The sequence below is a fragment of the Papio anubis genome, chromosome X (genome assembly GCF_008728515.1).
Source record: "Papio anubis isolate 15944 chromosome X, Panubis1.0, whole genome shotgun sequence".
Lineage (NCBI taxonomy): Eukaryota > Metazoa > Chordata > Mammalia > Primates > Cercopithecidae > Papio > Papio anubis.
This window is the reverse complement of record NC_044996.1, coordinates 137,252,089-137,275,935: the sequence shown is the minus strand read 5'-3', so window position 1 is coordinate 137,275,935 and position 23,847 is coordinate 137,252,089. Positions and strand designations below refer to the sequence as shown.

The 23,847-nt window shown below is 38.0% G+C and overlaps 1 protein-coding gene across 1 annotated transcript in view; it reads right to left on the bottom strand.

Moving 5' to 3' along the window:
• The window catches only part of ANOS1 (anosmin 1), a 209,183-nt gene that overhangs the window by 16,915 nt on the left and 168,421 nt on the right, over positions 1–23,847 (bottom strand). The window contains exons 8-9 of the mRNA XM_003917382.5: positions 22,685–22,826; positions 8,785–8,931 (exon numbers count right to left, since the gene is read on the bottom strand). Of these exons, the coding sequence (XP_003917431.1) occupies positions 8,785–8,931; positions 22,685–22,826 (289 nt within the window). The remainder of the gene's footprint in view (positions 1–8,784; positions 8,932–22,684; positions 22,827–23,847) is intronic.

The following is a 23,847-nucleotide window of genomic DNA, read 5'->3' as shown; positions in this document are numbered from 1 at the left end:
AAGAAAGAAAGAAGGAAAGGAAAGGAAAGGAAAGGAAAGGAAAGGAAAGGAAAGGAAAGGAAAAAGGAGAAAGAAAGAAAAGAGAAGAAGGAGAGAGGGAGGGAGGGAGAGAGGAAGGAAAGGAAGGAAGGAAGGAAGGAAAAAAGGAAGGAAGGAAGGAACGAAGGAACGAAGGAAGGAAGGAAGGAAGGAAGGAAGGAAAGAAGGAAGGTCAGAAAGCCTAAAACAATTGTTTATTCTATTATTACACAGTAAAACTGAACTAATATCAATGGAGTAATAAAATTATTAACAAAATTAGCTAAGTGAAATTGTTTTAAAATAGTTTGTTCTATAAATGCAATGTTGAAAATATTTATTTTCTCCCAGAGCATTCACTATTACAACCCAACTACTATGTGTATTAAGTAAAGAAAGCTAATATTTGACGTTTAATTCATTTATCTATGAAACTACATGCTACATCCTAATAACTGAAACTGTCACTGAAAAATGTTGAGGGAAATGAATAGATTTGGGCTTTTAGGTCCCTAACTCCAAGTCCAAAAGCAATATTTTGCCCACCATCACTTTTAGCAATGTGACGTAAGAACCCATTTCTGTTTATAATGGAGTTTTCATTAATGAACAAGATTCTTTTCTTCCCTTATTTGCCAAAAGCATTAAGTCCTTTTAGGTTTTCAACTCAGTGTGTCCACAATTGGAAATAAATTATAATTCAAAAATATTCAGCTACTTGTCAAGGAGTTTGAAACCACTTTAGATGGGTCTATTGAGTTTCATACAGAGCAGACAATTTCTCATTTTACAAAGTCAAAAAATCCAGAAAATCCAGCCAAAGTGTCCTTTCCCATGACAGAAACGGTGCTGATATTCACATTCCATACAGAGCTCCTATGCTAGTAATACTGAGTCCATTTCAAAGGTCTCCTTTCCTACATGTGTGATAATTACGAATAAGAACATGTTTTATGAACGTCTGGGGAAACTTTGGTTCGGGATTCTGTAGATCATGTGGTGAGTACATAAAAGGTTTCTGGAAGGAGGGAAAATGTGGAATAAGTTTGAAACATACTTTCCTCTTCGTTGTTCTTTGGACTTTCCAAAGCTTTCTGCCACTCCCTTCTATCATGTGTCCAACATCATGAGCTCTGCTACAATTTATATGTACATTTGGCTTTCAAATTTAAAATAGCAAGGGACATTGGAATGGATAAAACTTAAGAAAAAGGACTTTTTGGAAAAATATGAAACTCTAATTAGAGCATGAGCTGTTCTCAGCTCCTGATAGTGAGTGGGTGTGTGATCCAATGGAAATCAACCAACATTTGCAGATCCCCTCACAGTATAGGCAGTGGATTGACCATAGCTCCAGTCAAATCCACAATACTATCACACAGCTACCTCCTGAGCTACAAGTATGTATTTCTGACTGCCTATAACATTTTCTGGCTATCATGCAGTTATCTCAAATTCAACACACCAAAACCAAATTCTCCATAGCATGGAGACATATCCTAGGAAACATCATAATTCTACTGCTCACAATCTTTGTTAATTGAAGTACTGTTAGTCATTCAAGCTAGAAGGTAAACACTCCATTTAGATCCATTTCTCTTTTTCCCTTCAGCCAGGTCTTAATATCCAAGTGGCCATACATCCTGGCTCTCCTACAGTCTATGTCTGTTGGTGGGGAATAATGTTTACAAATGCCTCCTTTTATTCTCAAATAAATCCCACTTCAGACAATAAATTATGTGGACACTTGTGTAATACTCTTACGTAACTCGCCAACCTTCCTCCTACTACTGCTGTCCTTAATTCACGATCTGATTATTTCTCGTCTTGGCTACTGAAATTAAACGACATGCTCTCTCTGAACTTTCCCAATCCATTCTCCTTGCACGCTTGCTTTTGCTAACATCTCCAAGTCCTACTCAGACCTTCCCCTGCTACTTCACATTCCTTTCCTCCACATAGAACAAAATCCATGCTTCCTGGCATAACATATAAGCTTCTCCATCACTCGACATTGATCTGTCTCTCCAGCCTCACACAGTCACTTCCTCAGCCTCACCAATACTTGACATTCCTGATCTTTCTCCCAGCTGCACCTCTTCATTTCCTGGGTCAGAAGTGTTCATCTTCCCTGGCCAAAAAAAGTAATCCAGCCTTTAAAATGTACCTTAAACTTTACCTCCTCTGTGAAAATTCCTCTGCACACAACATCAAAATCTCTCTGCTCTCAACTACTTCAGCTGTTTATCCAGACTGCTGTGAAGAATAATGTCTTATTATGTGGCAACTGCCTATCTGCCTAAGCCTCAGAACTGCAGGTTCCTTAAAGGTAGGAAATATCCGTTATCCATTATTGTATTCCCATCACATGGCACAGAGCCTGGCATAAAGTCGGTAATTTGTGTCCATTTGCAAAAGAAGACAAAAAGTAAATAGAAATGCATTCATTGATATATCTAAGTTAATTCAAAGGTTTTTTTTGTTTTGTTTTGTTTTTTTTATGGAGTCTCGCTTTGTCACTCAGGCTGGAGTCAGTGGCGCAATCTTGGCTCACTGCAACCTCCGCCTCCCAGGTTCAAGAGATTCTCCTGCCTTGGCCTCCCAAGTAGCTGGGACTATAGGCACGCACCCCCATGCCTGGCTAATATTTGTATTTTTAGTAGAGACGGGGTTTCACCATATTAGCCAGACTGGTCTCGAGCTCCTAACCTTGTGATCCACCCGCCTCGGCCTCCCAGAGTGCTGGGATTACAGGCGTGAGCTACCGTGCCTGGTCAATTCAAAGTTTTAAAACTTCACATTTTCAAATGAAAGTTGAACATACCATTTTTGGATGTATTAAAATACTCATCTAAAGACTCTTATTACTGTTTGCAATGTTTACTATATATCTAAAGGATCAACTTAAAAGAACTATCAGACCTTTCTTCCCTTTCTTTTTTTTCTATATTTCCTTTGTCACTTTAATTGAAAATGAAAAGATTCTGCCACCAGCTGTCAGACACAGGATTTGTGTAGGAAAATGAAACTCTATTTGTTTTTACACCTTATTATTTTGGTAAAGGGCTTGGTGTACTCAGTAGAGTCATAAGTATTCTGTCTAGATATTTTTATACAATGTTCCTTTTAGATTCCAAACTCTTTGGGAGGATCTTCCTAAACAAGGTAAAAGCAAAATGCCAAATTCCATATTTTTGCCCTTCTTTTAAAGGGAATCCATACCAAGTGTTTTCAAGAACTTCCTGTTACTTCAAAGAAATTTTTAGCGTGAATACGTAGAGAGGGCATGAGTTGAAACGGCAAGAAACAGATGCGTGGTCTACAAAAAAATCCACAGAACAAATCCTGACATGTCACTAAAGATGTAGAATGAATCTCTGCCTCTTGAGTAAGCATTAACACTGTAACCACAATAGTTTTGACTGAAGGCTACAGTGTCAACTGTTGACGGCCACTGCACAGAACATTCTCTTTTAGAAATATATTTCACATCAGTTGTATCTTTGGAATCAAGGTTTTGGCCAGCCACAAAGAATGTTCTCTGGCCAGCATGGATGTGTACTTATTAGATGATGGCTTCACATTGGTCTGCAGTAGGAAGCATTCCTGGAGGTTGACAGAGCTCAGAGGCTGGAAATGGGTATGAAGAAAACAGTTTGAACACTAACTGACTGCGAGGCATTTCGATTCGTGAAACAAGTCATTACTGACAAATAGAGGCTAGTGTATCTCCGTCACAGGAGCTCATCACTCCCAGCTTCTCCTTTGTGGCCCAGGGTCCAAGTCACTAAACATCAATCAAGTCAGCATCACTTTTGGAACCCAAATCAAGGTCACTCCTTGCCTTTGGATCTTGTCTCTTTATCGTCAAGTCCACAATTTCATGCATCATAAATTGGATAACACTATGGACTCTAATATTGATTAATAAATATTGATACAATTCTCTGCTTATGGTTTCTTTAAAGATTTCAGTATTTGAGAAAACCACTGATATTCTTCACATTTATTTCTAACTTTGAGTTATTTAAAGTAATATGTGTGTATATATGCGTGTATGTGTGTATATGTGTACGTATCTATGCCAACAACCATGTTTCCTATTTGTCATGCACTGAAATCATTATTGTATGGCAATAGTGGTCATACTACTGCTTGCTGATACAGTGCAGTGAAGGTGAATCCCTTTTCTTCTGCCAAATTTAAAAAGATGCTTAAGTTTTATAGCACTTGTATTGCAAACTGGACAACTAAATCATGTTTTAAAGCACTGCTCTTTGTTGTTCACAAAGGAGAAAACATTGAGAGTCAGTCCTAAAGCAACACCAAGCCTTACAAGGCTGGGCTCAGAGGCTCTTTACCTCTGTTCTGACATCCTGTCTTCTCTCTGCACTACAAGCAGTGCCGTAAGAATCCTCACACTGAAACACCTAAGGTGTCTCCTTTGTGTCAGCCACCGGTCCAACCAATCTGGATGTGTAATCTCATTTATTCCTCACAACAGACCTAGGAGGTGATCTATAATGCTTCCTCTAGTTTATCATGTTTTAATAGAATAAAGAAGAAAAATGTATGATCATGTCACTAGATGAAGTACGAATATTAGGTAAAAATCAGTATCAATTAACCACAAAAACTTTGCAAGTAAGAAGAGTAGAGGATTGTATTAATCTGACCAGGGATGTCTTCAAAAACCCTAAAGATCACTTAAACATCATGCCTAATATTATCACTTTTAGTCACCATTGTACTGAAACTCTCAGCCAGTTTTAAGGCAAGGGAAAACTAAAACGTCAAAGATATGGAAAGGAAAATATAAAATTCTCATTATTTACAAACTAGATGATGGTTTTTGTAGAAAAAATGCAAACAAATCATCAGAGAAAATGTTATAATTAACAAAGTACTAAAACAATATTGCTGGATTCACAGTCAATAATATATGAATATAAAACATTTATAATATACCAACAATAAAAATCAGAAAGTAAAATTGAGGAAAAAGTATGCCATCTATAATAGGATAAAAATAAAAACAAATATCTTGGAAAAAGCATATTAAAAAGTGTCATACTCTCTATCCAATATATTATAAAACATTGTTGAGAGAAAAATTTTAAAACTGAATACAGTGACATATCATGTTTGTAGATTGGAAGACTCAGTATTTTTAAGATGCCAATTCTTCAAAATCATTGATGTGTGGATGAATTCAATCTCTATAAATATCTCAGGAGGTTTTTGTGGAAATTGAAAAATTAACTCAAATATGTATATAAACATTCAAAAGGTCAAGAATAGTTGAGACAATTTGAAAAAGAAGTAAAAACTAGAGGACTATCATTAGAAATATTTATAAATCTATGGTAGTTAAGACAGTAAGGTATTGTCAAAACATTGGAAAAATATGCCAAAGACTCTATAGAAACTCCAAAAATTAACTTGCATGTATATGCATTATTTAGGGCAAATAAGGCACTGTAGAGCTTTGGGGAAAATCGTCATTTGAAAAATACATAATGATGTATCAGAGAAGGAGATCAGAAGAAAAAAAAAAAAAACACTGACCCTCTACAACAAAAATCAATTCTGGGTAAAAGAGCTTAAGAATAAAAGGTGATATGGTTTGGCTATGCCCCTACCCAAATCTCATCTTGAATTGTAGCTCCCATAATCCCCACGTGTCATGTGAGGAACCTGGTGGGAGGTAACTGAATCATGGGGACGAGGTTTTCCCATGTTGTTCCCGTGATAGTGAGTAAGTCTCATGAGATCTGACGGTTTTATAAAGTGCAGTTCTCCTGCACATGCTCTTTTGCCTACCGCTCATGTAAGGTATACCTTTGCTCCTCCTTCACCTTCCGCCATGATTGTGAGGTCTCCCCAGCCATGTGGAACTGTGTGTCCATTAAATCTCTTTTTCCTTACAAACTACCCAGTCTCAGGTATTTCTTCATAGCAGTATGAAAATGGACTAATACAAAAGGTGAAACAGTAGACAAGAAGACAAGAAAGGAGTATATCTTTGTGACCTTTGTATGAAAAAGGATTTCCTAACCAGGACACAGAGAATACTAAACCTAAAGGAAACAAAATGAATTGCTTATCTCTAAAATTAAGAACCACTAGGGGCTGGGAGCGGTGGCTCACACCTGCAATCCCAGCACTTTGGGAGGCTGAGACAGGGAGATCACCTGAGGGCAGGAGTTCAAGACCAGCCTGGTCAACATGGTGAAACCCCATCTCTACTGAAAATACAAAAAATTAGCCAGGCATGCTGGCAGCCACCTTTAATCTCAGCTACTCTGGAGGCTAAGACAGGAGAATTGCTCGAACCCGGGAGGTGGACCAGCCTGGGCAACAAGAGTCAAATTCCATTAAAAAAAAAAAAAAAAAAAAAAAACCACTAAGAAGAAAGTTAAAAATGCAAGAGTGGATCAGAGTGGAAGAAAATACTTACATGAAAACAAATGACGGCTGGACGTGGTGGCTCACGCCTATAATCCTAGCACTTTGGGAGGCCAAGGCAGGCAGATCACTTGAGGTCAGGAGTTCAAGACCAGCCTGGCCAACATGGTGGAACCCTGTCGCTACTAAAAATATAAAAATTAGCTGGGCATGGTGGCACACGCCTATAATCCCAGCTACTCAGGAGGCTGAGGCGGGAGAATCGCTTGAACCTGGGAGGCAGAGGTTGCAGTGAGCTGAGATCACACCACTGCACCCCAGACTGGGCAACACAGCAAGACTATGTCTCAACAAACAAACAAACAAATAAACAAACACCAAATGACTTTTATATACAATATAAAAAGCATTCTTGCAGGACAGAGTAGCTAAAGAGTTGAAAGAGTCCTTCAAAAAAGAGAAATCCAATTGTCAGTAAACTTACAAAAAGGTGCTCAACTTCTTGGACACCAGAAAAGTGCGAATTCAAATAGCAATGAGGTATTACTACGAACATACCAGAAAGGGTAAACTTACAAAGATGGTAAATACCACATGGCAGAGAGAATGTGGAGCACCTGGAACCATCACCATGCCCTACTGGTGAGAATGTAAACTGGTACAACCATTTTGGAAAACTATTAATGTTTTCTAAAACTTGACATACTCTACGGCCTAAGAATCCCACCTCTATGGAAGAGTATGCGTCAAACAACATGTGCTAATAGGGCATTCACACACGTACTATTCTTAATAGCTCCACATCTGAATAAGTAAATCTCCATCCACAGCTGAAAGGATACACAGATTGACGTATACTAAGGACATCCAGGCAGCAATATAAATGAATTGTTTCATGCAACATAATGCATTGGTTTTTCATAAAATGCTCATGGCAAGAAGCCAAATACAAATAGAAATTGAGTGACTCCATTCTGATAAATTTCAAATACAGGCAAAATAAATATTGAGTTTCAAAAGTCAGGATGGTGGTGGTTACTCTTGTATGCTTGAGATATTTACTTTTTCAATAGTAGATGTTTACATTTTCATTTTATTACATTATGCTTAAAATTTTAATATTAATAAAATATGTTATATTTTAAAAATATGAATAAGTTGATAATTTTAATTAATATAATAGATTAAATAATTTTCTTACTTAATATTTATTATAAAATTAATTGTAATATAGACATATAATATAATCTTAATGCAATAAATGTTGAATAAACTTTAATTTTAATTAATATTATAGAAATAAAATATATTAATGTTAATAATAATATTATTTTACTTGCAGAATGGATTTCAGCAGCTTGAAAGAAAATCCTGGAATAGGAACCACTCCAACACCAATATCGCTTATGGCACATGGCCCATCAATACCTTGAGTAAAAGTGAATTTCAGAAGAATGAGGAGAATTTTGAAAACCTAACTCTTGAAACAATCTATTCTGCTTATGTTTTTAAGAGGCATAAGAGTGATAAAGATAAAAGACTCTATGTTGAATAAATTCTAAAAGTACCACCTTGATAATAGAAAAACAAATATTCAAAGACAAAAAAAAATAAACAAAAAGAATTTATGCTAAAGATAAATGTTCAAACGAAATGAATCTATCCTAAGGACAAATGTATTGGGGCCTTAATTAGAAAATAGAAATTCTAAAGGAACTGAAATGTTTCATTGTACTGGAATAATGACATGTATTATGATATTAAGATATACCCATACAGAGTAGCATTTATAGAATGTTATGAAAAATGCATTACAATATAGCAGCTCAAATAATGTTACACAGAAATATGTGTGTGTGTTTTATAAACACACTCACACACACACACCCTAACTGAGTGAAAGACAGATGCATAGAAAATTTCTGAAAGGAAACGCACCAAAATGCTGTTTCAGGAAATGATACTGAGATAATAGGTGACTTTCCCCTCCTACTTTCTAAATTATTTGTATTATGGATCTTTTTTTTAAAAAATAAATAATTTATAACAAAAATTACAGCTCAAAATAATGAGTATTTTGAGTGTTTTGGATATAACATCAGCCAATCAGCCCTCTGGGAAAGAAATGAAGACAAGCTAATATTCCTGAAATGAAAATATTTAAGTAATTGACTGTTGTAGATTTCCAGATGTGAGATAACTATCAACTCATTCAGACTTATACTATTTAAGTGTTTTGTTCAACAACCATTTGCCTTAGTATCGATACAGTGGCTTGACATTCACTTCTTCAAAACTACCTCTACATTACTGTGCTGTTTAAAGCAAGTAGGAAATAAGTAAGTAATGTTTATGTACCTTCTGTTTTCTTCCAGTAGACTTTAACTTGCAGTTGGCCATCCTGATAGAAGGGAGCTCCAACTTCCAGCGGGCGAGTGGGTCGTCGTCTTTGAAAAGGGAGTTGTGTTTGAATTCCACCTTTTCTAGTTTTCGCAAGCTGTTCTTCTATAACAAAGTACAACATTCTAAGTTACTTGTTAAAAATAATTATAGATTCCTGGGCAAGGTGGCCAAATAGGAACAGCTCCAGTATGCAGCTTCCAGTGACACCAACACAGAAGGTGGGTGATTTCTCCATTTCCAACTGAGGTATGCGGCTCATCTCATTGGGACTGGCATGGGTTCAGCCCATGGAGGGCGAGCAGAAGCAGGGTGGGGCATTGCCTCACATAGGAAGCATAAGCCCTGGGAACTTCCTTCACTAACCAAGGGAAGCCATGAGTGAATGACAGCTATCTGGCTCAGATACTATGCTTTTCCCACTGTTTTCACAACTCGCAGACCAGGAGATTCCCTCAGGTGCCTACACCACCAGGGCCCTGGGTTTCAAGTGCAAAACTGGGAGGCCATTTGGATAGGCACAGAGCTACCTGCAGGAATTTTTTTTTTTTTTAGATGGAGTCTCGCTCTGTCGCCCAACAAAGATCAAAAGAGACATAGAAGGGGAATATATAATGGTAAAGGATTCAACGCAACAAGAAGAGCTAACCTAAATATATATGCACCCAATATAGGAGCACCCAGATTCATTAAGCAAGTTCTTAGAGACCTATAGAGATACTTAGACTCCCACACAATAATAGTGGGATGTTTTAACACCCCATTGTCAATATTAGACAGAACAACAAGACAGAAAATTAACAGGAACATTCAGGACTTGAACTCAGCTCTGGACCAAGCGCACCTATAGATATCTACTGAACTCTCCACCACAAATCAACAGAATATACATTCTTCTCAGCACCATATAGCACTTATTCTAAAATTGACCACATAATTGGAAGTAAAATATTCCTCAGCAAATGCAAAAGAATGGAAATAATAACACAGTCTCTCAGACCACAGTGCAATCAAATTGGAACTCAGGATTAAGAAAGCCACTCAAAACCATACAACTACATGGAAACTGAACAATATGCTCCTGAATGACTACCGGGTAAATAACGAAATTAAGGCAGAAATAAGTAAGTTCTTTGAAACCAAGGAGAACAAAGACACAATGTACCAGAATCACTGGGACACAACTAAAGCAGTGTTTAGAGGGAAATTTATAGCACTAAATACCCACAAGATAAAGCGGGGAAGATCTAAAATCGACACCCTAACATCACAATTAAAAGAACTGGAGAAGCAAGAGCAAACAAATTCAAAAGCCAGGAGAAGACAAGAAATAACTGAAATCAGAGCAGAACTGAAGGAGATAGAGACACAAAAAAACCCTTCAAAAAATCAGTGAATCCAGGAGCTCGTTTTTTGAAAACATTAACAAAATAGGTAGACCACTAGCCAGAATAAAAAAGAAGAAAAGAGAGAAAAATCAAATAGACACAATAATAAATGATAAAGGGGATATGACCACTGATCTCACAGAAGTACAAACTACCATCAGAGAATACTATAAACACCTCTACGCAAATAAACTAGAAAATCTAGAAGAAATGGATAAATTCCTGGGCACATACACCCTCCCAAGACTAAACCAGGAAGAAATTGAATCTCTGAATAATAGCCTACCAACCAAAAAAAGCCTAGGACCAGATGGATTCATAGTCGAATTTTACCACAGATGCAAACAGGAGCTGGTATTATTCCTTCTAAAACTATTCCAAACAATAGAAAAAGAGGGACTCCTCCCTAACCCATTTTATGAGGCCAGCATCATGCTGATACCAAAACCTGGCACAGACACAACAAAAAAAGAAAATTTCAGGCCAATATCCCTGATGAACATTGATGTGAAAATCCTCAATCAAATACTGGCAAACCAAATTCAGCAGCACATCAGAAAGTTTATCCATCACGATCAAGTTGGCTTCATTACTGGGATGCAAGGCTGGTTCAACATACTCAATCCATCACATAAAGAGAACCAATGACAAAATACACATGATTACCTCAATAGATGCAGAAAAGGCCTTCAATAAAATTCAGCACCCCTTCATGCCTAAGAACTCTCAATAAACTAGGTATTGATGGAACATATCTCAAAATAATAAGAGCTATTTATGACAAACCCACAGACAATATCATACTGAATGGGCACAAGCTGGAAGCATTCCCTTTGAAAACTGGCACAAGACAAGGATGCCTTCTCTCACCACTCCTACTCAACATAATATTGGAAGTTCTGGCCAGGGCAATCAGGCAAGAAAAAGAAATAAAGGTATTCAAATAGGAAGAGAGGAAGTCAAATTGTCTCTATTTGCAGATGACATGATTGTATATTTAGGAAACCCAATCGTCTCAGCCCAAAATCTCCTGAAGCTGATAAGCAACTTCAGCAACGTCTCAGGATACAAAATCAATGTGCAAAAATCACAAGCGTTCCTATACACCAATAACAGACAAATAGAGAGCCAAATCATGAGTGAACTCCCATTCACAGTTGCTACAAAGACAATAAAATATCTAGGAATCCTACTTACAAGGGATGTGAAGGACCTCTTCAAGGAGAACTACAAACCACTACTCAAGGAAATAAGAGAGGATACAAACAAATGGAAAAACATTCCATGAGCATGAATAGGAAGAATCAATATTGTGAAAATGGACATACTGCGCAAAGTAATTTATAGATTCAATGCTATTCCCATCTAGCCACCACTGACTTTCTTCACAGAATTAGAAACAACTACTTTAAATTTCATGTGGAACCAAAAAAGAATCCGTATAGCCAAGACAATCCTAAGCGAAAAGAACAAAGCTGGAGGCATCATGCTACCTGATTTCAAACTACACTACAAGGCTACAGTAACCAACACAGCATGGTACTGGTACCAAAACAGATACATAGACCAATGGAAAAGAACAGAGGCTTCAGAAATAACATCACACATCCACAACCATCTGATCTTTGACAAACCTGACAAAAGCAATAGGGAAAGCATTCCCTATTTAATAAATGGTGTTGGGAAAACTGGCTAGCCATATGCAGAAAACTGAAACTGGATCCCTTCCTTTCACCTTATACAAAAATTAACTCAAGATGGATTAAAGATTTAAATGCAAGACCTAAAACCATAAAAACCCTAGAAGAAAACCTAGGCAATACCATTCAGGACATAGGCATGGGCAAAGACTTCACGACTAAAATACCAAAAGCAATTGCAACAAAAGCCAAAATTGACAAATGGGATCTAATTAAACTAAAGAGCTTCTGCACAGCAAAAGAAACTAGCATCAGAGTGAACAGGCAACCTACAGAATGAGAGAACATTTTTGCAATCTATCCATCTGACAAAGGGCTAATAATATCCAGAATCTACATGAAACAAACAAATTTACAAGAAAAAAAAAACAACTCTATCAAAAAGTGGGCAAAGTATATGAACAGACACTTCTCAAAAGAAGACATTTATGCGGCCAACAAACATATGAAAGAAAGCTCACCATCACTGGTCATTAGATAAATGCAAATCAAAACCACAATGAGATACCATCTCATGCCAGTTAGAATGGCGATCATTAAAAAGTCAGGAAACAACAGATGCTGGAGAGGATGTGGAGAAATAGGAATGCTTTTGCACTGTTGGTGGGAGTGTAAATTAGTTCAACCATTGTGGAAGACAGTGTGGCGATTCCTCAAGGATCTAGAACTAGAAATACCATTTGACCCAGCAATTCCATTATTGGATATATACCCAAAGGATTTGAAATCATTCTACTATAAAACACATACACATATATGTTTATTACAGCACTATTCACAATAGCAAAGACTTGGTGCCAACCCAAATTCCCATCAACGATAGACTGGATAAACAAAATGTGGCATATACACCATGGAATACTAAGCAGCCATATAAAAGAATGAGTTCATGTCCTTTGCGGGGACATGGATGAAGCTGGAAACCACAATTCTCAGCAAACTAACACAAGAACAGAAAACCAAACACTGCATGTTCTCACTCATAAGTGGGAGTTGAACAATGAGAACACATGGGCACAGAGAGGGGAACAACACACACCAGGGCCTGTTGGGGGTGGGGGGCAAGGGGAGGTATAACATTAGGAGAAATACCTAATGTAGATGATGAGTTGATGGGTGCAGCAAACCACCATGGCACATGTATACCTATGTTAACAAACCTGCACGTTGTGCACAGGTATCCCAGAACTTAAAATATAATAAAAAATAATAATCATTATTATATAACCTGATATTAGTCCCAGTGTACTTCATTTCATCCTGTTATTTAGTCATATTAAATGTCTTCTTTTTTTTAAAGTAAAAGATGGTATAACTGCATATTCTTTCATGTTCAAGTTAATGAACCGCCCCCCTTCAAAATCCACTGGAATACTACAAGTATATTACATGTAATCCCCAGTATTTAATTTGGTAAGTAACATATATTCACCAGGCTTGAAAGATGCTCCAATGTAAATAATAAGTATAAATAATATTTCTCATTATAGTTTTTTTATAGTTATGGGGAAAATAAAATAATATTACAATACCATTTCGTGAAGCAGTTGATAGGTTTTCGTGGAAAACCCATATGTAATATGGAAGTATGAGTATTATCCATCATACTTGGTGCAGGGCTCTAAACGGAAATGTGGTTCAGCTTTGTCAAATAAATAGTAAAGAGCAAATTGCACCTACTCAGTTGACAATGCCAACTTCAGCTTCAACACTCAGCAACCCATCTGTGTGCCATTCAGATTAGTGACAGACATCCAAATTCTGACAGATATTAAAGTGAAACTTTAAAATATCCAGCAAATGAAATGAAATGAAAAGGCATCAGGTTGGGCAATGGAGTACAAGAACCCATTCAGTAATTAGCTCTTTCTGTCAGCAATTCTGAGCACTTCCCAAGAGCCAGGCATTGAGCTAGGAGTTGCAGAGATAAAGTTTTTGTACCTGAGGGGCTCTTGAAATACCACCAGACAAATCGCTCTCATGATGGTGTGCCAGCAGTGAGCTTGACCAAAGGCACCTGCCCAGTGGAAGAGCATCAGTCTGACCAGCCACTGTTTCTGTTCTTTGAAAAAGTGGCCACAAGTTTTCTGAAGAATCGAGTCATGGGAGTATAACTGCTGCCATGTGACATGGTATTTTGTGAAGAAACCAGGACACTTTAGGAAAGACGAGGTAAAAGTATGTTCACATGTTCATTATTGGTTGCTATTTAAAAGCATGAACTTTTTTCCCCTATTGTCCATTTCAAAGTGTTTTCAACACATATTTGTTGCAATGCTAGGACACCATAAAACTGAACAAGAAGGATTCCAAGCCCTATGTATCCCATATCCAGTGGGAGATAGAGACATACTACTATAAATCAAAACAGCATTAAATATATCTTTGAATCAGGCAGTTCAAAATTTCATTCTTAGCGCAGGTCATTTCTTACTGTGTTGTTGTGTAGAGTCATGATCTGACTCTAGTTTTAGTTTGTTTTTTATTATTCTGTTTTCATTTAGCTGTATCTTTCTCTCTTTTGCCATTCCTAATTCTCCAAATCTGCTTGGTTTCTTTGTATCTATACTTTTGATCGCTTTAGCTCAGAATGGACCAGCACTACTTGTTTCTGTCAACCTTCTTTGCCCATGAAAACTTCTCAGAGGCTCTCCCTGGTGAAGATTTTCCAGAGTAAATCAAAACACACCACTCTTTTGTGTTCCTGTATTTTTTGTTTTAAGTTATTTTTTCTTCTTTAATTTGTTTCTCAAACTCAACCCAGAAGTCCTCTACAAAACAGAGCTCATCCTAATCTTCCTTGGATGAAATGAAATAAATAAAATTATGAATTGATGGCTGTTTATACCAAATATATTACCAAATACTCACTTGCCTCGGGCTATTTGGGGTGTTTTATTTATGTCAATATAGTTAACCTTTAACATGAGATTCAAACATGTTGCAGGAAGGGCAATAAACTTAATATTTTTTTTTCTTTGGAAACAGGGTTTCACACCATTGCCCAGGTTGGTCTCAAACTTCTGGCTCAAGTGATCCTCCCATCTGAGCCCCCTAAGTAGTTAGGAGTATAGGCACATGCCACTGAACTTCACTTTTGACTCCAGGTGTGTTCCTGAGGGGCTTGGTTGGGGTGGTGAATTTTGACACTAATTTACATTCATAGAGCCATCCTATGAAATTAAGCAGGGGCCAGTAAACTTTTCCTAAATGGCCAGATAGTAAATATTTTTGGTTCTGTGCATCATATGGAAAATGTTTTCGGTTTTGCAGACCGGTCTCTCTCCCAACTACTCAATTACTGTTGTGCTCCCCAAACAGCCAGACATGATATGTAAATGATATGCAAACAAATGTGACCCTGTGCCAATAAAATCTTATTTACAAAACCAGGAGGGGGCTGGATTTGGCCTGTGGGCCATAGTTTGCAGACCCCTGAGAAAGGAATTAGCGTGCACTGAAGATGAAAAAAGCAGCACTCAAAAATACTAAGAATTGTATTCAGTTTCACATAATTCAAAGAGTGAAGGTGAAATTTAATCCCAGGGCCATCCCATGCCAAACTTCTGTTTCCATCACCATGTACTGAGTCTTACAGAGTACCCATTTATATGATTTAATAATTAGGACACCAAAAATTTCCCTAGGCCCCAAATTTCTCTCTCATCTCACTGAATTTAGAGGTTGCATACATAGAAATTCTGCCCTTTGATGCAAGACATTTCTGCTTTCTGAATTCCAAATAGCCCTTTGAGAGATAAAAGGGTAAGCTGTATTGATTTTATGCTTATAAACAATGTGTTATCGAAACTCTTCTAATAAAAGTAGTGAGGTTTGCATTCTTGGGCAGGTGAGAGGAAGACAGAAGGATGAGATGGAGAGAACACGCCCAACCTGGGGTAAGACAAGATCAGTCAAGGAAAGCTGTGGACCCCAGAAGATAATCTACATCAACTCAATTTTTCCTGACACTGGCATGACCAATGAATTGTCTATCCAACAGACCAGATGAAAGGAAAATAAAAACACACATTTGTTAAATTCGCATTTAGGCTATTTTAGCTTAAAGAGTTCAAATCAATGTGTGGATAACAGAATCATTTATGAGGTTGCTACTTTTTGAGAGTCAGTATAACCAATAACATAGGAAGCTTAGAACCCAAGAGAAGAGATAGGAATCAGATATAGAAAACTCATGGTTATCCTAGCCAAAGTCCATCACTTTCTTGACACTGTCACGGAGTTAAAGAGTCCTCCTACTTATACCCAAAGTCTTCATGACATAACTAATTAAGAATTTAAGTTTTCTTTTGCTTTTATTGTTTTAAGGGTTAGGGTCTCCCTCTGTCTCCCAGGCTGGAGTGCAATGGCACTATCATGGCTCACTGCAGCTTCAAACTGCTAGGCTCAAGTGATTCTCCTGCCTCAGCCTCCCAAGTAGCTGGGACTAGAGGCATGCACCACCAAGCCTGGCTAATTTTTTTTAAGAGACACAGTCTCACTATGTTGCCCAGGTCGGTTTCCAACTCCTGGCCTCAAGCAATCCTCCTACCTTGGCCTCCCAAATTGCTGGGATTACAGGCATGAGCTACCGGGCCCAGCCAGGATCTAAGATTTTCACAAACCCATTTATGTTTCTAATAATCTGTGATAATATTGAGAACTCACCACCAGATAACTAAGACAGATACTATGTTTAGATAGATATCATGTTTAGATACTAGGTTTAACCTCAATGTCAATCTTGTCTTCCTACTTGCTTTATATCCTAGGCAAACTTTTTCTTTTCTTTTCTTTTTTTTTAAAATGGAGTCTTGCTCTGTCACCCAGGCTGTAGTGGAGTGCAGTGGCACAATCTCAGCTCATTGCAACCTCTGCCTCCCAGGTTCAAGTCATTCTCGTGCCTCAGCCTACTGAGTAGCTGGGACTACAGGCATGCATCACCATGCCAGGCTAATTTTTGTATTTTTAGTAGACACGGGGTTTTACCGTGTTGGCCAGGCTGGTCTTGAACTCTTGACCTCAAGTGATCTGCCCATCTTGGCCTCCCAAAGTGCTGGGATTACAGGCATGAGCTACTGCGCCCAGCCCTAGGCAAACTTTAGTATTTAATTATATATGTAAAAACATACTTTTATATATCAAGATTGAACCATTGTTGCTTTACTAAAATGATTCAAGAAGAGAAATCCACCAACAATTAGTGTTGCTGACACATGCAACACTAATTTTATTCGGTAGAAACCGAATAAGGTGCATACTACAATGCTAGCAGTATGACCCTGACTTTATAAGAATGTCTCCTCTACTTTCAGTAATAAGCAAAAATGGAATAATATCATATCTACCATATTCTGAAAAAGTTATGATGTCTGATTTACACTCTTCGATAGTCATAGAAATTAAGAAAATAAAATATGTACACTATTTTTCAAATATCCAAGTTTTGATTAATTTTACAGATCATCAAGAGATTCAGAGTATTTTCTCTCCCATCTATTCTTGTTCTGGAGAGCCAGAAAATAATTCCAGTTCCATGAGGCAACTATAAAACATCTGGAACCTGTCAAACTTGAAAATATTCCTCCTGTCTTCAAAGAAACAAGCTACCATTCCATTAAAGACAATGCTATATCATACTTCCTTCAAGGGACTCTTTCATAAAACTGCATGAACATTCAGCCTTCACTTGAATAGAAATGTTTATCATTAAAACACCTAGTAGCCTGCAGACCTGGAAAAATATAATTCAAAAAGTAATTTATATACTGACATTTACTACTCTCCTTCCTATAAAATGTAATTTCCCTTGCTTATACTATAACATTGTAATTATTCTTTACTTCTAGTTGGTTCGTGATGAAATATATAATGTTCTTATAAAAGTCACAGACTAGTGTTTATGAGATTATACATCAACATTGGGATATAAAATCCTGACAAACATTCAACTGTATCCTACATAATCTGTTGAAAAGTCACTCTCTTCTGTGGAATCACCTGAGACCCAAACAATATGTGTTACTATAGGTACTTTGCACTGTGACTTCTTTTTCTTACTTTTATTTTATTCCTTTTCTGAATCTATCTAAGAGGAATCAGTCTTTAGAATAAAGTGGTCTTTGATAGGTTAACTACCATATCTCTTAATTGGTCAGCTAAAGTATTACCTAGTTTTAAAAGATAATTAGCAAAAGACCTTAACACAGGGAATCAACCGATCGAATAGATTTCTTTCATTTAACTGCTTGCTGTGTTCATTTAACTGCCATAATTCCAGTGTCTCCCCACCTGGCTAAAAACTCCCACTGGTAAAGATAATTCCTCTGGAACAGCCAACCAAGTGAGAACACAAACTCTTGGAGGACACAGTTAAAACATGCAAATGGCTTGTAAAAGATGTCCAACCTTGGTTGTTCCAAGATGAGACCAAAAGCCATTGCTTTCTCTCTTCCCCTTTAGTATTTATGACCATAGCAGATGAAAGCTTAAGAAAGCTGTAGTGCTGGAGTGTGGCACAGAGCAGGTTGAATGGAAAGACAGTTGCGTTCAGCTGAGTTACGATCAATTTACTGAGCTCTTACTATGTTCCTGGAAAATTCAAGAAACCTGTGGGTCCTGAAATAATTGCAGGACCTAGAAACAAACTGAAGTGAACAGGAAGTGGTAAAAGGAAGTCTCCCAAGCTTCTGGTCAGTAGTAACCTCAACGGAGACCAGAGATACCTGGGAACATCAAGCTTTGTAAGTGGAGGGAGTGAGTTCAATGTGGAGTATGTTGAGGTTGAGATGCCTGTATGACATTCAGATACAGGGAATGACAGGCTAGAGACATCGGGTATTAGTGGAGAAATCGAGGCTGGAGCTGAGTCATTGAGAACAGACCATGAGTAGGTAGTGACTAAATTGTCAGAGCAGATAAGGTAGAACCCTGGAGAGCTCCAATGTCCAAGAGCTGGACGGAGGCAGGAGATCCTACAAGGAAACTGAGGTACGAGAAAAATTAAGATATCTGGGAGTCAAATATACAAAGGTCAAGATGTAACAATGGGGAAAGTGTAGTTAAACAAGGACAAACTCATCAGAAGTGGTCAATAAAATTGCAATGGAAAACATCCACCAGACTTAGAAATTAGCAGGGGCAGATTTGGTGGAAAAGTGAGGTTGAGAAATAGATTGCAGAAATTTGAGAAAAAATGTGGAAAGGAGAAAGATAAGATGGTAGCTAGAATGAAACCAGCATCAGTGAAAGCTTTGCTTTAGAACTGGAAGCTGAGCAGATCAAGCCAGTAGAGAGGAATAGGTTGAGGTTGTAGGCAAACAAGGGAGTAACTAATTAACTTGGTTTCAAAAATATTTTTGTTGCCATGTGTATATGCCAGGGATTATGATGGATACCGTGACCAGATATATAGAGAATCCATGGTCTCTGACGTAGATGAGATTTGACTTCAGTCAGTGCAGGTATCTGAGTTGGGAAGGAATGGGTCTAGAAACCACATGGTGAAGTCCACCACATACAGAAGGAAGGCTGACTCCACCTTGGAATACAGAAGACAGGAGAAGATAAACCTGGACATGAGAATAGATATGTTTACATTTATGGGGAACTGCATGGCTTACTGAGAAGAAGGGATTTAGACTGGACTGTGCACTCCATGTGCAATGTGACTTAAAGGACAGAAAAAGGTTTAGAATCATACTTCAGAGGGTAGCAGAAGGATCTAATTAAAGAATATCTCCCTGAGTTACAGGATTCTGTGGGGATGCCCCAGGAAGGGTGAAAAAGCTGTGGATATGCTACAGAGATCCAGGGTTTCATAAAAGTTTTGTCTGTGGGCTAGACCATGACAAGGCTCTAGATAATGTAACTTCAACAAGGACAAGCTGAGGTTGGACTTTTTTTTTCCTTGCTTTTGGTTCTGGAAATTAACAGATATTAAATTATGGGAATTTGCAATCCCATACCAGTTTCTAATGGGGAAAGAATGTTGTTTATTGGAAGAACCAAGAGACTAAAAGACATGCTTATTTTATACAACAGATGAAATCTCCACCACCAGTAGAGAAAGACAGCTCTTGCATGAGCTGAAGTTTAAAGCATTTTGGCCTGAGAAGGGGGTTGGTAAGGAATATAGAAGAATATAGTGAAGGATGCAGTTTTGGGAAAAGTGAGAATTGAAGATAACTAGGTAGCTGTCTTGAGAGTGGACTCCAAAAAGAGAGAGATCTGTAAGTACACTGATATTTTCTAAAGAAAACTGACTGCTCTTTAAAGAAAATGACTTCTGCATGTTTGGCTTGAGCAAAAGGCTGAATCTTGGTGCCATTTATTGAGATAGGCAAGCCCAAGAGAGGAACAGGTATGGGCGAAAATCCAGACCTCGTGTTTGAACATTTTATTAGAAATATCTGCAAGCCATCTAAGTGGAGGTGCTAAGTGGGTGGCTGAATGTAGGACTCTGGAGTTCAAAGAGTGGTCAGGGTGGAAGGGCAGGGAGTCATTAGCACACAGATGGTGGTTAAATCCCTGCAACTCATGAGACCTCCAGGGGAGAGAGCAGTGGCCCATCCACCTTCATTCTTTCCTCACGCTGAGTTCTTTGCCCATGCAATATGCTTCTCTAACTCTCTACGCTCATCCACGCTGCTGCATTTGTGTGGAATGATGTCCATTCCTTGTGAGCCTGCAGATCGCTCACTCTTCAGGACTTCATGAGGGATGATGTGATTCTCATTCCCACCTCCATGTCGGTCATTTCTGCTTCCACTGTTTCCTGTAGTTCTGTCTGTATGCAACACACAGATCTTTGTTATTATTTTACATATTTATCTCCCAAATTCAAAATTAGACACTTTTAAGGCAGAAACCAAAATACATCATCGTGCTGGGAATAATGTATGTGTGTGTATAGTTATGTGCATGTTTGTATGTATTTGTAGACACATGTGTATATGTATGCATATGTGTACATGTATACCTATGTGCACACTATATTTATAGAAAAGTATGGAATGTATTGCTATACAGTGCATATATATAGTGTATATAGTGTATTACAGCATATAGTGTGTATATATGTATAATATAGTATTCCTGGCGTTAGACACAGTGATGTCATAATTCATAGGCACACAATTTCAATGTGATGAGTAGATGGATGAATGGATTAAAAATGAATGAGGTTACTAAACATATTTCCATGAGAACTTTTAGGTAAAATTTATATTGTACCGAGACTCACATACAAATCGACCATTTCAAGTCCATTTAATCTCCAAAGAGACTATTTCTCAAACAGACAGAAATCTCTGTTTCTGGACCATTTTTTGAAGCATTATTTCAAACAAACCTGCCCATTTGGATCCTACGTTTTCCCAGGGGTGGAAGGTAATTATGAGCGACCCCTGTGTCTCACTCTGCAAGACCAGCATTGCCTTTCCTAAATTCAGACAAATGTTTAACACATTCTTCTCCTTCTGAACGAGGCCCACCGCCCTGATCAAAGGCAGCTATGATGACGTGGTCCTGCTAGCCTAAAAAAAAATCAACATCGAAGGAGCCCCTGAGACAAAGGCCTCCTCCCTCCTACTCTCATTTAATCTGTCCCAGTTTCCTGAAACCTTGCTAGGAGCCTCTACATGGAAGTTCTAACCGGTATCGATGTTTGAACAAAGCTAGAAACATCAAGTAACTTATTCTCTGACTGATATGAGTGTCATATAAGACTCTTCTCTTGTTTTGCTCAGTTCCCAGCAAACATACTAACATACTAGGTAAGAAAAAAAGATACAAGGAAAAGCAATATGAGAAAGATTTAGTAACTTCACTCAATGGAGTATTAGGTAACCTTTTGAGCAGTAATTATGACCACTGTGTAGTACTAAGAAAAACAGGCATGCCACATCACTTTTTGTGTTCCCCATCCACTCGCGTACATACACACACATTATTCTCAGTACTATGATATATTTTGGTCTCTGCCTTCAAAGTGCCCAACTTTGATTTGGGAGATAAATACGTAAAATAATTGCACAAAAATAAGTGTATTGTATACAGAACTAGAGAAACACTGTAATCCCAGCACTTTGGGAAGCTGAGGTGGGTGGATCACCTGAGGTCAGGAATTCAAGGCCAGCCTGGCCAACATGGTGAAACCCTGTCTCTACTAAAAATACAAAAATTAGCCGGGCGTGGTGGTGCGCACCTGTGATCCCAGCTACTCAGGAGACTGAGGCAGGAGAACCATTCGAACCCGGGAGGCGAAGGTTGCAGTGAGCTGAGATCATGCCATTGCACTCCAGCCTGGGTGACAGAGCCAGACTCTGTCTCAAAAAAACAAAACAAAACAAAAAAACAAAAACAACAACAACAAAAAACTACAGAAACAGTGGAAGCAGAAATGACATCAATTTGTAACAGTTTAACTGTATGTATTCGCCTTAAAAACAAGTATGTAATACGCACATGTACACGTCATGTAAACATAAAAACAGTCAATCTGTTAAAATGAGACAAGGTAAGTTTTCTTAAATTTCCATTACAACACCAAAATTGCACCTACAATAGATAAAAACCATAAGAAAGAATTCAAAAGTCAAACTGTTTTGTATGTCATAGTTTAAATACTATAGTCACATGCATGTGGGTAAGAAGACTTGCCATGTAATTATTCCAAATCAAAGACTCACTCTCCCTCCATTGTGCCTTGATGTGATATGGTGCCCGTCAGGTCACAGTCATCTTGAAAAACATGACACAGTCACTTACTGTTGGTTGCATGTGTGGATGTGAAGTGAAGGGACACCTTCGCACTCTTCAGCCGTGTCTGTCCCCAGTACGTTATGGCTTGCAATTCCACAACATAGTCACAGTCTGGCTGGAGTTTCTCCAGGGTCACAGAATTTTGAAACTAGAAATTAAGAGAATATACCCAAAATGCATTACAAACCTTCCATGTCTCTCATCTTCATTGCAAAATCTCGTGTGTCATTATGAAGCATACCAACTTCTGATTTCTTGTACCAACTTTTCTATATCTTTGGAATCTGAAAATTCAGTTTTACTACGGATCAAAATAAACTTCAGGCCAGGTGCCATGGCTCCTGACTGCAATCCCAGCACTTTGGGAGCCTGAGGTGGGAGGATCGCTTGAGCCCAGGAGTTTGAGACTACCCAGGCAACATAGCAAGACTGTCTCTACAAAAAAAAAAAAAAAAAAAAAAAAATTAACTGGGCATGGTGGTGTGCACCGTAGTTCCTCAGGAGGCTGAGGCGGGAAGATTGAGCCCAGGAGGTTGTGGCTGCAGTGAGCTGTGATCGCACCACTGCACTCCAGCCTGGGCAACAGAGTGAGACCCTGTCTCAAAAAATATAATAAAATAAAAACTAAAAATAAACTTCATAGAAAGGCCAAATGTATTTCGAAAATACTGTTTCTAAACCAATTAGTGGTCTCAGATAACATGGAAATAAATCATTCTGAGCCCTCTGCACTCTGAGACACCACCTCTCAGAGGAAAGGGAGCTGTTTGTAATAAAGTAACAGAGGTTTATGTTGCCACATACCTGGAAAAATTATGAACTGGCACTAATTGTAATTCTTTGATATCTGTTCTAAATTTTCTAGGAGCAAATTTCCACCAAAAGCTATGCAAAAGAAAAATTCACTTGACAAAATGCTTCAAGGTGCTTCATTATTTTCTGTCATAATGTACTGGGCGGGGGGCTGGAGGGCGGGGCCTGTCAGCATGTCATCATGTCACCTTTTCCTCTAGATTCCTAAGCGACTCCCCAATTTCAGCTCTTTCAGCTCATGAGGTAAGTGTGCACTACCACTGTCATTTGTAGCAAAATCCTTCAATATGAAAAATGGAACTGTCATAAAATTTCATAAAAATAAAGTGAAAATAGTATAATGGCTAAATATCAAT